Source organism: Hyperoodon ampullatus (assembly GCF_949752795.1).
Source record: "Hyperoodon ampullatus genome assembly, chromosome: 2".
Classification (NCBI taxonomy): Eukaryota; Metazoa; Chordata; class Mammalia; order Artiodactyla; family Ziphiidae; genus Hyperoodon; species Hyperoodon ampullatus.
The window spans coordinates 885,599-903,321 of NC_136915.1; the positions used below are offsets into that span (position 1 = coordinate 885,599).

A 17,723-nucleotide genomic window follows, 5' to 3' on the forward strand; every position below is an offset into this window, starting at 1 on the left:
ACTGGATTCTCCCCCTAACGGCAGACAACATTAGTTTGGGTCCACAGACAAAACCTGGCTCCTTAAAAGACACATGAAGTCATTAAGAAAGGATAAATATTGCGGGGGGGAGGACAAAGGGATATGAGGTGAAGGTGAAGCAGAGGAAAGCAGGAGTGGCCCTGTTGTTACTGTGGGATCAGCTGGATATAGAGGTGCCATGAGCAGCAGGATGAAGGGGGATGTTTGGTTCTGGTGAAAGGCACAATTCACGATAAGAAAGCAACTATAAGCCCTCATGCATGAAACAATAAAGCAGCTGAACAGAGCCCTCTGTTAGAAGTGTAAGGAGACCTCTTGCACTGTTGGTGGGAATGTACATTGATACAGCCACTATGGAGAATAGTATGGAGGTTCCTTAAAAAAATAAAAATAGAGCTACCATACAACCCAGCAATCCCACCACTGGGCATATACCCTGAGAAAATCATAATTCAAAAAGTCATGTGGGCTTCCCTGGTGGGGCAGTGGTTGAGGGTCCGCCTGCCGAAGCAGGGGATACGGGTTCGTGCCCCGGTCCGGGAGGGTCCCGCGTGCCATGGAGCAGCTAGGCCCGTGGGCCGTGGCCACTGAGCCTGTGCGTCCGGAACCTGTGCTCCACAATGGGAGGGGCCACGGCAGTGAGAGGCCCGTGTACCGCAAAAAAAAAAAAAAAAAAAAAAAAAAAGAGTCATGTACCAAAATGTTCATTGCAGCTCTATTTACAATAGCCAGGACTAAGTGTCCATCAACAGATGAATGGATAAAGAAGATGTGGCACATATATACAATGGAATATTACTCAGCCATAAAAAGGAACATAACTGAGTTATTTGTAGTGAGGTGGATGGACCTAGAGACTGTCATACAGAGTGAAGTAAGTCAGAAAGAGAAAAACAAATACCATATGCTAACACATATTTATGGAATCTAAAAAAAATGGATCTGAAGAACCTAGGGGCAGGACAGAAATAAAGACGTAGACTTAGAGAATGGACTTGAGGACACGGGGCAGGGGAAGGGTAAGCTGGGACGAAGTGAGAGGGTGGCATGGACATATATACACTACCAAGTGTAAAATAGATAGCTAGTGGGAAGCAGCCGCATAGCACAGGGAGATCAGCTTGGTGCTTTGTGACCACATAGAGGGGTGGGACAGGGAGGGTGGGAGGGAGATGCAAGAGGGAGGAGATATGGGGATATATATGTACGTATAGCTGATTCACTTTGTTATAAAGCAGAAACTAACACACCATTGTAAAGCAGTTATACTCCAATAAAGATGTTAAAAAAAAAAGTGTAAGGGGAACTTGTCAAAGATCGGGTCATAAGGGAATATAGATGTGTGGAAGGAACATGGAGGGAAGCCAACGCATCTTGACAAAGAAGAACAGAGCTGGGGGAATCACCCTCCCTGACTCCAGACTATACTGCAAAGCTACAAGCATCAAAACTGCATGGTACTGGCACAAAAACAGACACATAGATCAATGAAACAGGAAAGAGAGCCCAGAAATAAACCCATGCACTTATGGTCACCTAATCTATGACAAAGGAGGAAAGAACACACAATGGAGAAAAGACAGTCTCTTCAACAAGTGGTGCTGGGAAAATTGGACAGTTACATGTAAAAGAATGAAATTAGAACATTCTCTAACACCATAAACAAAAATACACTCAAAATGTATTAAAGACCTAAATGTAAGACCGGAAGCTATAAAACTCTTAGAAGAAAATGTAGGCAGAACACTCTTTGACATAAATTGTAGCAGTATTTTTTTGGATCTGTCTCCCAAGGCAAAGGAAACAAAAGTAAAAATAAACAAATGGGACCTAATTAAACATAAAAGCGTTTGTGCAGCGAAAGAAACCACTGACAAGACTGAAAAGACAACCTACTGAATGGGAGAAAATATTTGCAAATGATATGAATGATAAGGGGTTAATATCCAAAATATATATAACAGCTCATACAACACAATATCAAAAAACAAACGACCTAATTAAAAAATGAGCAGAAGGGAATTCCCTGGCAGTCCAGTGGTTAGGAATCCACACTTCCACTGCAGGGAGCCTGGGTTTGATCCCTGGTCAGGGAACTAAGATCCCGCATGCTGTGTGGCATGGCCAAAAAAATAAAAAATAAACAAGTTAAAAAAAAATGAGTAGAAGACCTGAATAGACATGTTTCCAAAGAGGACATGCACATGGTCAACAGGCACATAAAAAGATTCTCAGCATTGACAACCATCAGGGAAATCCAAATCAAAGCCACAATGAGATATCACCTCACACCTGTCAGAATGGCTTTCATCAAAAAGTCTACAAATAACAAGCATTGGAGAGGATGTGGAGAAAAGGGAGCCCTCATGCACTGCTGGTAGGAATATAAACTGGTGCAACCACTGTGGAAAACAGTATGGAACTTCCTCAAAAAACTAAAAATATAACTACCATATGACCCAGCAATTCCATTCTTGGGTATACATCTGCAAGAAACAAAAACACTAATTTGAAAAGATACATGCACCCCAATGTTCATGACAGCATTATTTACAATAGCTAAGATATGGAAGCAACCTAAGTGTCCATCAACAGAGGAATGGATGAAGAAGACGTGGTGCATATACACAACAGAATACTACTCAGCCATGAAAAGAATGAAATCCTGACGTTTGCAGCAACATGGATGGACCCAGAGGGTATCACGCTTAGTGAAGTAAGTCAGACAGAGAAAGACAAACACTGTATGTGATCACTTATATGTGGAATCTAGAAAATAAAACAATTGAATGAATATAACAAAACAGAAAGAGACACAGATATAGAGAACAAACTTGTGGGTACCAGGGGGGGAGAAGGGTCAGGGGAGGGGCAAGATAGGGGTAGAGGATTAAGGGACACACACTACTGTGTATAAAATAGATAAACCACAGGGACTTCCCTGGTGGTCCAGTGGCTAAGGCTCTGCACTGCCAATGCAGGGGGCCCAGATCCGATCCCTGGTCAGAGAACTAGATCCCACACGCCGCAACTAAAAGATCCTGCATGGCACAACTAAGACCCGGCGCAGCCAAATCAATCAATCAATCAATCAATCAATCTATCAATCAATATTTATTTTTTGCAGTACGCAGGCCTCTCACTGTTGTGGCCTCTCTCGTTGCGGAGCACAGGCTCCGGACGCGCAGGCTCAGCGGCCATGGCTCCCGGGCCCAGCCGCTCCGCGGCATGTGGGATCCTCCCGGACCGGGGCACGAACCCGTGTCCCCTGCATTGGCAGGCGGACTCTCAACCACTGTGCCACCAGGGAAGCCCCAATCAATCAATATTTTAAAAAATAGATAAGCTGCAAGGATATACAGGACAGCACAGGGACTATAACTGATATTTTATAACTTTTTTTTTTTTTTGGCTGCACTGCACGGCTTGGGGGATCTTAGTTCTCCGACCAGGGATTGAACCAGGGCCCACAGAAGTGAAAGTGCCGAGTCGTAACCACTGGACCACCAGGGAATTCCCTATAATGGCTTTAAATGGAATATAATCTATAGAATTTTTGAATCACTATGCTGTACACCTGTAACTAAAAAAAATACCTCCACAAACTCAGAATCCCAGTAAGAAAGAAAACACAATAGAAAAATTGGCAAATGACTTGAAAAAAAAAAAACCCACGGAGGGGCATGAATAATGTGAATAATCCAGCTAATAAATCTGTTTACAGACATTAAATACACTTTCTTCATATGCACATATCATATTTATAAAATCAATCTTGCCTTTGGTCACAAAGAAAACTAACAAATTAAAAAAGACTTTGCAGATTATATTGTCTGAGCATAATTCAATTTAATAAACTTATAAATAAATCTAAAAAGTAATGATGACACATTTTAATTACTGGGAAATTAAGGAAGACATCCCTAGTGATTAAGTGCAAGGTGTGTGTGTGTGCATGTGTGTTCACAGGTATGCGTGTGTTGGCTATGTTGCCAGCCATGTGTGCCACTGACTAGCCATGCAAGCGTGGGCAGTGTGGGCACAGCCTCACGTGGTTGTGGTGGAGGGGACACGGAGGGCGGGGACCCGTGCCCAGGGAGCAGCAGGGTACTCACGGTCGGGCACAGCTGATTCTTAAACACGACCTTGAACCTGGTGGAGACCGTTCCTGGGACGATCGGGGTGAAGATGACGGGCACTTTGATGGAGCTGAAGGGGCCAATCTCCCCCTCTGTTATCTGTGCAGCAAGAGAGGTGGGCAGGGCCGCTCAGCCTTCACGTTCCCGTCACGGCGTTTCCCGTGGCCTCACCGCGGCCGGGTCACTGCGGGGGCGAGTGGTGGCAGCCCCCGTGTGTGCACTCGCTCTCCGGATGACACGGTCCACGCACATACACGCACAGCCCCCACGCTCTGGCTGGGGAGGCCCTGCATTGGTGTCTCCTCTGAGCTGGACTAGGGGCACCCAGGGCCCTGCCTCTGCGGCTCTGGACCCGCCCGGCCCCAGCCTGAGACGGGGCAGCCGGATACCGGCTGAGACAGCTAACTGCCCGGAGGAGGCAAGTCCAGTGGCCAGACTAGTCTAGTCCGGCTCTGGTCAGAGGGACGGACCACCCTGGGGGCCGGAAGGAGGTGGGCCTGACCTCTCCCAGTGAGAGCTCCGTCTGTCCCTCGTTGGGAGGTACAGTCTCGATGGTGGTCAAGGTCGCTCCCTCTGATTCTGGAAGGGAAGGGTCCAGGTGTGAGGCTGGCCAGGCATGGCTGGGCAACTCTGCCACACCCACCTGAGGCGTGGCCACCCCCAACCTGGCCTCCCGGGGCCGTGAGGCCCGATGGGGAGCTGGGGCGCTGGGCAGCATCCGGCCCCCTCCCTCTCCCAGACCAGGTGCTGTTCTGGGGCTCGTGGGGGCCACCGCAGCCCTCCTGCACAGACAGCTCCTCCTGACAATACCATCTCCTGCTACCCGACCCCTCCCCAGGGCTAGGGGCCACAGGAGGCTATCACTGTGGCCCCAGGTTCACGTGGATGTGCCCCCGCAGACCCCCTCCCCCCGTGGCCATCTCCTGGTCAGGGACCTCAGGAACTCGGGGACCCCCAGCTCAAGCCCCAGGACTGGGGCTTCTCAGGTGGACTTGGACAGTGGGTACTGTGGCCTCTGGAGCAGGAGGCTGGGGTGGGAGAGGGTGTCTAGTTGCCCAAAGCCCCAGCGCAGGGAAGGGGGTGGGTGAAGGATGCTGGCCCCAGGGCGGCCCAGTGGGTGCAGAGGCCTGAGAGCAGCGCATCGGGGACGGGATGGCCGAGAAGTGGACCATCTGGGGCTTCACTTCGAAGCAGGAGGAGTGGAAAGTGGGCTCAAGGGGGTTTGTGGTAAGATGAGGAAACAGCAGGGTGCTGTGTCAGGACTGGGCCAGGGTGGGGCGTGGGGAGGGGCTCAGCCATTTCCCAGGGACCCGCCGGAGCCCGAGGGGCTGCTGAGCCCTGGAAATGTAACACAATATCCACTTGCAGGTGATAATAAAATGTGCGCAGCCTAATTTTCACACTCAGTTAGCCTTGTCTGTGTGCACGTTGCCTGCATGTTTTGAACATCTCTTCCCCATTGGTGGGCCATGGATCCCGCCCTGTCCCTCGGGATTTGGGGGGGCGCCCCAAGAATGGCAGGCCACCCATCAGGAAGGGCAGGCGCTGTTTGCTCTCATCTGAGAAGGTCTTCCTGTTGACTTTGCACATGAACAGACCCAGTTTGATAGGAGGTGAAGGCCAGCGTCCTTTCTGAGTCCTTCCCCAGCTGGGCTGCCAGGCTGGCCCTGTGGAGACCCCAGGTGCACTGCTGCGGCCTGCCCCAGGCTACCACAGGGCGGTCTGCACCATTTCTGGGGCCTGGGGTTGTAAAGGCAGAGGCCCCCAGTTCTGGCTCCTCCAACGTGGCAGACTTCTCACGCAGCCAGAAGCTATGACTGTCACCAGGTTGGGTGGGGGCGAGTGGGCCAGTTGGCTCCCACTACCCCACTGTTTACGTCCTTGTCTGCTTCAGGGGTTACCTCGTTGAGAGCCCAGACCTGGACCCACGGGGTCCTTCCCTATGCCCTGAGTCCAGGCCAGACCCTGGGGTCAGCTGCTTCATCTTGCATGGATGCTGGTTGGGGTCACTTGGTGACCGAGGGTGGAATCGTGTTGGTCAGTTTGCTGGGAATACTGTGAGCTTCCACTAATTCTAGAATCAGGCTTGTTAATGATTAGGAAGACTTTCATTAATTATGTGTGCAGTGTATCTGCTCCACGTGTCCATTCTGTTCTGTCAGTCACAGAGTGGGTATTTACTCACTTCCTGGAGTTAGAGGCATCTTGACATTTTAGAACATTCTCAGTAAGTAGCTCTTTAAATCCTGCCTTTTCCTGATTCCAGTGGACAAGTCGCTCCTTACTCATCCTCAACAGTACACGTGTTGTACTGCTTCTTGCATGTTTCCATCTCTATCTTCTAGTTCCCTAATTGTCTCTTCAGCAGTGTCTAATCCACAGTTTAACCCAGTGATTGGGTTTTTGTTTGTTTTCAGTGATCATATTCTTACTGCTATAAGTTTTATTTGGTTCATTTTCTTTATTTTTTTTAAGAATAAACTTATTGGGCTTCCCTGGTGGTGCAGTGGTTGAGAGTCCGCCTGCCGATGCAGGGGACATGGGTTCATGCCCCGGTCTGGGAGGATCCCACATGCCGCGGAGCAGCTGGGCCCGTGAGCCATGGCCGCTGAGCCTGCGCGTCCAGAGCCTGTGCTCCGCAACGGGAGACGCCACAACAGTGAGAGGCTTGCGTACCGCCAAAAATAAATAAATAAAAAAAAATAAAAATAAACATTTATTTTTGGCTGTGTTGGGTCTTCATTGCTGCGCGCAGGCTTCCTTTAGTTGTGGCAAGCGGGGCTACTCTTCGCTGTGGTGCGCGGGCATCTCATTGCGGTGGCTTCTCTTGTTGCAGAGCACAGGCTCAGTAGTTGTGGCGCATGGGCTTAGTTGCTCCGCGGCATGTGGGATCTTCCCGGACCAGGGATCGAACCCGTGTCCCCTGCATTGGCAGGCGGATTCTTAACCACTGCGCCACCAGGGAAGCCCTGGCTGATGGTTTTCAATTATCAAGGTGACCCCCTCGCCACTTTAAAGGGCAAGGGGCCATGCCGCTGCCTCCTTGCTGCTCTGCTCTGTGGCAGTTCATACTCGTGATGTACTTGTCCGCCACGTGTGCAGCCCTCTGAGGCAGACACTTTGCTCTGAGCACTCCTGCCGTGCCCCACGCTGCAGCCGTGGGGAAGGTTCTGGGCCAGCAGGTCTCAGGGGCCCACGCTGGGAGCTGCACAGCTGATGTGAGGACCCCCATGAACCTCCCGTGGGGGGTGGCCCAAACTCCACTAGGAAGGTGGCCCCTCCCGACGTGTGGTGCTGGGGGTCAAGACCAGCTGACCCCCTGAGCCAGCACAGGAGGCAGAGGAGGTGAGGAGGGAGCCCCACCCACTCACCCTCTGTGCCCCCGGGAACAGAGCCATCTGTGTGCACACCAGCGTCTTTCCTCTCTCCACATTTTGTAATCTCTGTTCTGATCCGCTGATGCATGTGTCCTTATCTGGACCACACTGTCTTGATTATTGTAGATTTAAAGTAGGTCTTGAAGCCACATGTGAGTTTACAAAAACGGTCTTTGAAAGCTGCTTTCCTGGAGTATTAGAAAAATACCGAGGCAGGGGTCCCATGCACCCCTGCATCCCATGTTCACACCAACGTTTATCAACAGTCCCCCAGGGACTTCCCTGGTGGCGCAGTGGCTAAGAATCCGCCTGCCAATGCAGGGGACACGGGTTCAAGCCCTGGTCTGGGAGGATCCCACATGCTGCGGAGCAACGAAGCCTGCAAGCCACGACTACTGAGCCCGAGTGCCACAACTACTGAAGCCCGCATGCCTAGAGCCCATGCTCTGCAACAAGAGAAGCCACTGCAATGAGAAGCCCGTGCACTGCAACAAAGAGTAGTCCCCGCTCGACGCAACTAGAGAAAGCCTGCACGCAGCAACGAAGACCCAATGCAGCCAAAAATAAATAAAAAATAAAATAAACAAATTTATACATAAAAAAACATATAATGCAAGTACCTAAAATATCCAAAGCAAATACCTTGCCAAAAAAAAGAGCAAAGTTGGGTGACTTAACACTACACGGCTTCAAGGCTAACTCTAAAGCTACAATAATCCAGATGGATGGTGCTGGGTCAGGAGAGGTAAATGGGTCAACTGATCAGCATACAGAGTCCAGAAGTATACCCACACTTTCAATGCATTTGCTACAAAGATAACAAATCAATCCACCAGGGAAAGGAAAGTATTTTCAACCTGTGTTGCAGGAATGATGGGACAGACACGTGGGAAAAAGAAGAGCCTTGGCGTCTACCTCACATCACACACAGAAATTAGCTGGACCACAGACCCAAAACGTAAGAGCCATGTCTTATGTCCTTATGGCCCTGGGATAGGGGAAAAGTTGCTGTAAAGGCATAAAACACACACCTCAAAAGAAATGATGGGTAGACTTGCAAACATTAAAATTAAGAACTTTGGGACTTCCAGGACTTCCCTGGTGGTCCAGTGGTTAAGACTCTTTGCTCCCAATGCACGGGGTCTGGGTTCAATCCCTGGTCAGGGAACTAGATCCCGCATGCATGCCACAACTAAGAGTTTGCATGACGCAACTAAAGATCCCTCATGCCGCAATGAAGATCCCGCGTGCTGCAACTAAGACCCGGCGCAGCCAAATAAATAAATAAATAGAACTTTGGGACTTCCCTGGCGGTCCAGTGGTTAACACTCTGCACTTCCAATGCAAGGGGTGCGGGTTTGATCCCTGGCTGGGGAACTAAGATCCCACATGCCACGTGGCATGGCCAAAAAAATAAATAAATAAAAAATTAAATTAAATTAAGAACTCTGATTTAAGAAAAGAGATCATAAAGGGAGTAAAAGGACAAGCCACGACTTCAACTTGGAGGCAATATTTGCAGCCTCCTAACTGACAAAGGCTAAGCATACAGGATCTGAAAAGAACTCCTAAGAAAAGACAAACATCCCCGTAGGAAAGTGGGTGAAAAGCTTTAACAGGAATTTCATACAAAAGAAAATACAAATGGTAAACAGGCACCTGGAAAGACAGGCAGCCGCACTGGTGGTGTGAGCAGTGCAAAGGGGAGCCTCCCTTTCCAGGCCTCCAGGCTGACCCCGCGGAGCTGCCCAGTGGGACCCAGCCACAGGGCTGCGGGTGGCTGTGAGCTCTTGAAATGTGGCTCTCAGGAAGGAGGAACGAAATTCTCCTATTACTTAATTTTGGTTAATTTAAATCTGAATAGCCAGATGTGACTAGTGGCAGCTGCACTGGGTAGCGCAGTCCCAGCTGCAGCCACGCGGGACAAGAACAGATGTAGTAATAACAGTGAAGCCGCGTGTCCCCCGCGATGCGGCAAAGACACGCCCCAGGGAGACTCACACACTTGGAGACGCTGCCTGAGCCCCTGCGCGCACGGCCCACGCCGTGAAATCCCCCTGATGTGAGCCGGTGGGAGCGGCCTGTGACCGAGGCACGTTCGTGAGAGGAGCCGCCACGCAGAGGAGGAGCCCCGTCCAGTCCACGTGGACGCCCCACAGAGCTCAACGCTAAGCAACCAAACAACTCAGGATGTACTCGCCACGGCTCCAACGCTGGAGAAATCCAGCCCTTTCTGTCTGTGAACATGGATGGAAAAAGCAAAGGGAGGCAAGGAAATGCTGAAGACAACGCCAGAGGGATGTCCCGGGGGGAGGCGGTGTGTCCGGTGAGCGCGGCCGCACGGATCCTCGTCCTCCTCAAGCTCCGCCTGGGCTCGGGCTGCCTACTTCCTGGCTCTTCTTTAAACTGTCCTCACGTGTTATACGCACTTGACTTCCGGATGGAGTTCAGGGTGGCCCCAGCCAGCCTGGGGCCTTCAGCGACTCCATCAGCAGAGCCCCCGGCCCCTTCCCCATCCCCTCCCTCCCTCCATCAGGCAGGGCTCCTCAGATGTCCCAACAAGGGCCACCAAGGGCAGGAAGGAGGGCAATTCCCCTTGTGGCCAGCCTGGTGGTCCAAAGCTGGGCATTTCCTTTAAGTCTTCTGTTAGCTTAAATATGGATGCAAATTTTAATCCACTCCATAACCAGTATGTAGTTGAATATATAAATACTATGTATGAATACTTGAGTATGAATATTTGAGTATGAATACTATGTATGAATATTTGAGTATGAAAAAGTATGAATATTTTCTTACTTACTTAAAACTGGAGCCCTGGAAAAATCCTGCACTGCCCAGCCCCCTGGCACCACACTGGCACAACCGGGCTTCGCCAGACGCAACCGTGCTTGGAGTGGCTCCCGGAATCTGTCCCTCTGGGGCCCTCCGACACGGCCTGCCAGCCCCTCTGCCCGTCAAAAGGCTGGGGCTCGGGGCCCTGCTGCCAAGGTGGCCCAGGGCTGCGTGCTGAGCGCAGGCCGCGGGCCCAGCTCACCTGCGGGGCGCCCCTCCTCCTTCTCCTTTGTGTCCGGTTTTCCAGACTCCTTCCGGCTCGGCACGTCTGCGGGCACGGACTCGTTGCCCGCCGTCAGCTGCTCGGAAAAACTGGTGGCAACTTTACTGTAAAAACCTTTGTCTTCATATGTAAAGCTACTGCTCTGAAAAAGAGAACGTGACACCTTTACTGGCAGTTTCCACTTGCCTTTCCCATCACCCGTCCAGACCTGCCATCTGGGGAGGGCCACGTTGAGAGCCTGGCCGTGACCCGGGCTGGGGGCCGCAGGCTCCCACGGCACCCCTCAACGGCTCTCTGGCGACCCGTGCCGGGCTCGTCCGGGGCTCAGGGCCCCTCTCACCCAGGCGGGCTCCTCCTTGGCCCTGTCCCGGAGCCTGCTGCATGTGCGCACACAGCCAAGTTCCTCCAGGACGCCTGCTCCTCCCCAACATGGGCTTGGGCCCCCCAGGCTCCAGCCCCGAGCTCTCCTGGCTTCAGCTCAGATCCCAGCAGGCTGAGAGCGGCCCAACCCCACCTCTGCTCTTTTCCCAGAGGTCAGTGACCCCCAGTCCTCTCCCCTGGGCTCACAACAGACCGATGGAGTGCCTGCCACGTGCAACTCAGGGGCCACGGGGGGACACACAGGGCACTGCCTGGGTGGAGCTGCCGTCCAGCCGCACAGACACCCACCAGGAGACGGCTGGTGCCCGCGGGGAGCCCTGAGGGCCCAGGCGCTTGTCCTCACCCCCAAATAATCCCCCCCAGGGTCCACTGGCTGTGCTGGAAGTTGTCTCCACCGACGGGGTCCCACCTCTTTCCGCTTCCTCAGCAGCACACGTGCACAGCCTTCCCCTGAGAGGACCAGGCCCCCCCTCGCACCTTTGGGAGAGGTGCAGGTGCGGGGCAGGGTTTGCTGTGCTTTTCAGCTTGGGGTGTCTGGGCTGGACCGCCCGTCCCCATAGGCTGGGACTTTAGGGCCTGGGGCACTTGGCCACCACCTTGCCAACACGTGTGATGGGACAGCATCCTGCTGCCCTAGGTACCCTCCTTACAGAGACAGATCTCTTCTACCTAGACTGACCGGAGGCCATCCTGCTGCTGGGCCTTCTCCCGCCCACATCGACGTGGCCCCCTTTACACTCGTGGGACTGTGTCTCGGGGCAGGAGATGCCACATGCTGCCCTTGGCTGAGCAGTCACGGCATTGACCAGGAGCAGTAGCACACTCACTGTGTTGAAGACCGACGGGGACGTGTCCATCTCACAGCACTCTGATGCCAGGAGAAACCTGAACCTGGTGCCTAAGGCCCCGAGGTTGGTCAGCGTGATGGTCCGGGATGCAGTCTCACCCACCACATAGCTGCCGAAGTCGATGAGCTCCTTGTTGAGGGACAGCTGCCAAAAGACCCCGAGTGAGCCAGGGTGACCACACCAGGCTCACAGCAAGGTCTCCTCTCCCACCTGTCACCCTGCACCCCTGAGGGGACACAGGAGCTCTGGCCCTGTCTTCATGCTCAGAGGTGAGGCCTGCCTCTGGCTCATGAGGGGAGGCAGGGCCTCTGCACAGCCCAGGACACAATCCACATATCAGAAATCATAGACCTGTGTACTGATCGTGACAGTTTGGGAGCACCTGAGTGCAAGTTTTGAAAAGTCAGGGACTTCCCTGGTGGTGCAGTGGTTAAGAATCTGTCTGCCAGTGCAGGGGACACGGGTTCAAGCCCTGGTCCAGGAAGATCCCGCATGCCGCAGAGCAACTAAGCCTGTGTGCCACAACTACTGAGCCTGCGCTCTAGAGCCCACAAGCCACAACTACTGAAGCCTGTGCTCCACAGCAAGAGAAGCCACCACAATGAGAAGCCCGTGCACCGTAACGAAGAGTAGCCCCCGCTCACCACAACTAGAGAAAGCTCGCGTGCAGCAACGAAGACCCAACGCAGCCAAAAATAAATACATAAATAAATAAATTTATTTAAAAAAAAGTCAAGCCAGCTAAAAAGAAATGAGCTATCAAGCCATAAACAGACATGGAGAAATCTTAAACTAAGTGAAAGAAGCCGATGTGAAAAGGCTCCAAACTGTATGATCCCAACTCTATGACTTTTGGGAAAAGGCAAAACTATGGAGATAATAAAAAGAGCAATGGTTATATATTAATAAAAAACTCAATACAGCAAGAGGATATAACAATTTTAGTCAGTTACACATCCAACAGCAGACTATCAAAATATATGAAGCAAAAACTGATGGAATTGAAGGGAGAAATAGAAAGTTCTACAATACTCCTCCTCTCATGATAGCAAACAGAACAAGCAGACAGAAGATAAGTAAGGAAATACAGGACTTAGGAACATAATAAACCAATGAGATCTAACAGATGTATACAGAACACTCCACCCAACAACAGCACATGTTATTCTCTCAGGTGCACACAGGACATTTTCCAGGCTTGACCATATGTTAGGCCACAAACTAAGTTTCAACATCCTTAAAAAGATAGATATTGTACAAAGTATCTTCTCTGACCACAACAGGATGAAGTTAGAAATCAATAACATAAAGAAAACTGAAAAATTCACAAAATTGTGGAAATTAAACAACACACTTTTAAGCATCAAATGGATCAAAGAAGAAATCACAAGAGAACTTATAAAATAATAAAAATGAATGAAAACAAAAACACAACATACCCAAACTTATGGGATCCAGTGGCAGGGGTGCTAAAGGGGAAATTTATAGCTTACATTAAGAAACTTACATTACAGGGGCTTCCCTGGTGGTGCAGTGGTTAAGAATCCACCTGCCAGGGCAGGGGACATGGGTTCAAGCCCTGATCCAGGAAGATCCCACATGCCACAGAGCAACTAAGCCTGTGTGCCACAACTACTGAGCCTGCGCTCTAAATCCCGTGAGCCAGAACTACTGAGCCCGCGTGCCACAACTACTGAAGCCCGTGCTCCTAGAGCCCATGCTCCACAACAAGAGAAGCCACCACAGTGAGAAGCTCCTGCACCGCAACGAAGAGTAGCACCCACTCACCGCAACTAGAGAAAGCCTGTGCAGAGCAATGAAGACCCAAAGCAGCCAAAAATAAATAAAAAAATAAATTTATTAAAGAAAAAACTTACATTACATTACATTACATTACATAGCTTACGTTAAAAAACAAGACAGGGAGTTCCCTGGTGGTCCAGCGGTTGGGACTCTGAACTTTCACTGTGGAGGGCCAGGGTTTGATTGCTGGTCGGGGAACTAGGATTCTGCAAGCCGCATGGTGCAGCCCAAAAACCAAAACCAAAACCAAAACAAAACATAAAACAAGACAGAGCTCAAATCAACAACTTATGTTTGCTACTCAAGAAATTAGGAAAAGAACAAAGTAAATCCAAAACTAGCAGACAGAAAAAAATAATAAAGATCAGAGCAGAGATAAACAAAAGAGAGAATAGAAAAATAAAGAGAGTTAATGAAATCAAAAGTTGGTTCTTCAAAAAGATCAACAAAATTGACAAACTTCTGCTAAATGGACTAAGAAAAGAAAGACTCAAATTACTAAAATCAGAAATGAAAGTGGGGACATTAATACTGATTCTACAGAAGTAAAAAGGATTGTAAGTGAGTACTATAAACAATCGTACCAACAAACTGCAACAAACCCAGATGAAATGTACAAATTCCTAGAAACACAAAACCTACCAACACTGAACCACAAAGAAATAAGACAATTTGGATAGACCTATGACTAGTAAGAAGATTGAATGTATAATAAAAAATCTACTGACAAAGAAAAGCCCTGGACCTGATGGCATCACTGATGAATTCTACCAAACAGTTAAAGAATACCAACCCTTCTCAAACTTTCCAAAAAAAAACTGAAGTGGTAGAAACACTTCATAACTCATTCTAGGAGGCTGGCATAACCCTGATACCAAAGCCAGACAAAGATACCACAACAAAAGAAAAGTACAGACCAAAATGCCTTATGAATATTGATGCAAAAACCCTCAACAAAATGTTAGCAAACAGAATATACACAATGACCAAGTGGAATTTATTCCTGGAATGTAAGGATGGTTGAATGTAAAAATATCAATCAATGAAATATGTGACATCAGCAAAATGGAGGGGAAAAACCCACACGATTATCTCAATTGATGAAGAAAAAGCATCTGACAAAATTCAACACCCTTTTATAATAAAAGCACTCAACAAAATAGGAATAGAAAGAAACTACCTTTATATAATAAAAGCCAAATATGAAAGCAACATAACATAATATTGCAATATAACATAACATAATATTCAGTGGTGAAAGACTGAAAGCTTTTACTTTAAGATGACGAATGAGGGAAGGATGCCTGCTTTCCCCACTTCTATTCAACATAGTACTAGAAATTCTAGCCACAGCAATTAGTCAAGAAAAAAATGGTATCCAAATTGGAAAGGAAGAAGTAAAATTATCTCTGTTTGCAGATTACATAATCTTATATGCAGAAAATCCTAAAGACTCCACAAGAAAGCTGTTAGATCTAATAAACAAATTCAGCAAAGTAGCAAGATACAAAGTCAAAGTACAAGATACAAATGCAACACAAAAATCAGTTGCATTTCTGTACATGAACAATGAACAATCTGAAAAGGAAATTACAAAAACAAATCCATTTACAATGACATAAAAAAAGAATGAAATTTTTAGGAGTTATCTTAGCCAAGGAGGTGAAAGGCTTGTACAATAAAACTACAAAACATTGTTGAAAGAAGACATAAATAAATGGAAACACATCCCATATTCATGGACTGTAAGACTTACTATTGTTGAGAAATCAATATCACCCAAAGCAATCTACAGATTCAATGCAATCCCTATCAAAATTCAAACGACATTTTTTAAAGCAACAGGAAAATCCATTCTAATACTCATATGGAATCGCAAGGGACCCAGAATAGCCCAAACAATCTTGAAAAGGAAGAACAAAACTGGAGGAGTCATTCTTCCTCATTTCAAAACTTACTGCAAAGCTACAGCGATCAAAACAGTGTGGCACTGGCATAAAGACAGACATATAGACCAATGGAGTAGAACAGAGAGCCTAGAAATAAACCCTCACATATATGGTAAAATAACTTTTGACAAGGGTGCCAAGACCATTCAATGGAGGAAAAGACAGTCTTTTCAACAAATGGTCCAGGGAAAAGTGGATGTCCACATGCAAAAGAATTACCTAATTCCATACACAAAAATTAACTTAAAATGGATCAAGGACCTAAATATAAGACCTAAAACAATAAAACACTTAGAAGAAAACAAAGGGTAAAATCTTCACAACACTGAATTTGGCAATAATTTCTTAGATATGACACCAAAGGCGCAGGCAATGAAAGAAAAAACTGACAAATTGGACTTCATGAAAATTGAAAAAATTTTTATATCAAAAGACATTTTCTATAGAGTAAAATGACAACCCAGAGAATGGGAGAAAATATTTGAAACTCATATATCTGATAAGGGGTTAATACCCAGAATGCATAGAGAACTCCTAAAACTCAACAACAACAAAACAAATAACAACCAAATTCAAAATGGGTAAAGGACTTGAATAGACATTTTTCCAAAGAAGACATACCCATGGCCAACAAGCACATGAAAAGATGCTCAACATCACAAATCATCAGGGAAATGCAAATCAAAGCTACAATGATGGGGCTCCCCTGGTGGCGCAGTGGTTGAGAGTCCGCCTGCCGATGCAGGGGACACGGATTCGTGCCCTGGTCTGGGAAGATCCCACATGCTGCTCGTGCCCTGGTCTGGGAAGATCCCACATGCCGCGGAGCGGCTAGGCCCATGAGCCATGGCTGCTGAGCCTGCATGTCCCTGGAGCCTGTGCTCCACAACGGGAGAGGCCACAACAGTGAGAGGCCTGCGTACCGCAAAAAAAAAAAAAAAAAAAAAAAGGAGATGAGAAAGGAATTTAAACACTTCACTGCATAAAATCAACTAAACATAAAGAAGACAGTAGTGCAGGAAACGAGGGACAAAAGAGCTATACGGCAATGAAAACAAATAGCAAAATGACAGAAGCAAAGCCCTCCATAGCAATCAGCCTGAAAAAGGAAGGAAATTCTGACACAGGCTACAACATGGATGGACCTTGAGGGCACTGTGCTCAGTGAAATAAGCTAGTCACAAAAGGGAAAATACCATGTGATTCCACTTATATAAGGTACTTAGAGTCATCAAATTTGTAGAGACAGAAAGCAGAATGGAGGTCGCCAGGGGCTGGAGGGAGTGTTTAATGGGGACAGAGCTTCGGTTTTGCAAAACGAAGAGTTCTGGTGAGGGTTGCACAACAGCGTGAAAGTATTTAATACCCCTGAACTGTGCACCTAAAAATGGTTACGATGGTGTATTCTATGCTATGTGTATTTTACCACAACTAAAGCCTAAAATAAAGAGACTTAAGAACCTAATAATCAAATGCAATGTGTGAGCTTGACTGTATCCCAGCTTAAAAAATCACAGTTATAAAAGCTGGTTTGGGGACATTTCAGTACATTTGAATGTGCACTGGGTGATAGGTGATAGCTAGGAATGTGGTTAATTTTATTCTAGATGCATGCTGACATTTTATAAGGATGGGTGTTGAGTGTTGTGATATTGCTAATTCACTTTGAAATGGGCCAGCAAAAACACAGGTAGACAGCTGAAGCAACTGTGGCAAATGTTGACAATGATTGGACTCTGGAAGTGGGTATACGGATATACATTGTACGATTCTTTCTGCTCTTCATTACTTTGAAATTTTCTTAATTAAAAGAAAAAATCAATTCTGCACAGCAAAGGAAATCACCAACAAAATGAAAAGGCAACCTATGGAATGGGAGAAAATATTTACAAATCACACACCTGATAAAGGGTTAATATCCAAAATATATGAAGAACTCACACAACTGAAGAGCAAAAAACAAAAAACAAAAAACAATCTGATTTACAAATGGGCAGATGAACTGAATAGATATTTTTCCAAAGAAGACATCCAAATGGCCAACAGGTACCTGAAAGGTGCTCAGTATCACTGATCATCAGAGAAATGCAAATCAAAACCACAATGGGATATCACCTTATACCGCTGGAATAGCTATTATCAAAAAG

At 47.9% G+C, this 17,723-nt stretch overlaps 1 protein-coding gene across 1 annotated transcript in view; it reads right to left on the reverse strand.

Annotated features, from left to right (window-relative positions):
- CFAP74 (cilia and flagella associated protein 74) overlaps window positions 1-17,723 on the reverse strand; it is a gene marked incomplete at both ends in the record, with an annotated part of 52,422 nt that overhangs the window by 16,595 nt on the left and 18,104 nt on the right. The window contains 4 exons of the mRNA XM_079696861.1: window positions 4,137-4,259; window positions 4,663-4,739; window positions 10,575-10,737; window positions 11,804-11,968. Of these exons, the coding sequence (XP_079552987.1) occupies window positions 4,137-4,259; window positions 4,663-4,739; window positions 10,575-10,737; window positions 11,804-11,968 (528 nt within the window). The remainder of the gene's footprint in view (window positions 1-4,136; window positions 4,260-4,662; window positions 4,740-10,574; window positions 10,738-11,803; window positions 11,969-17,723) is intronic.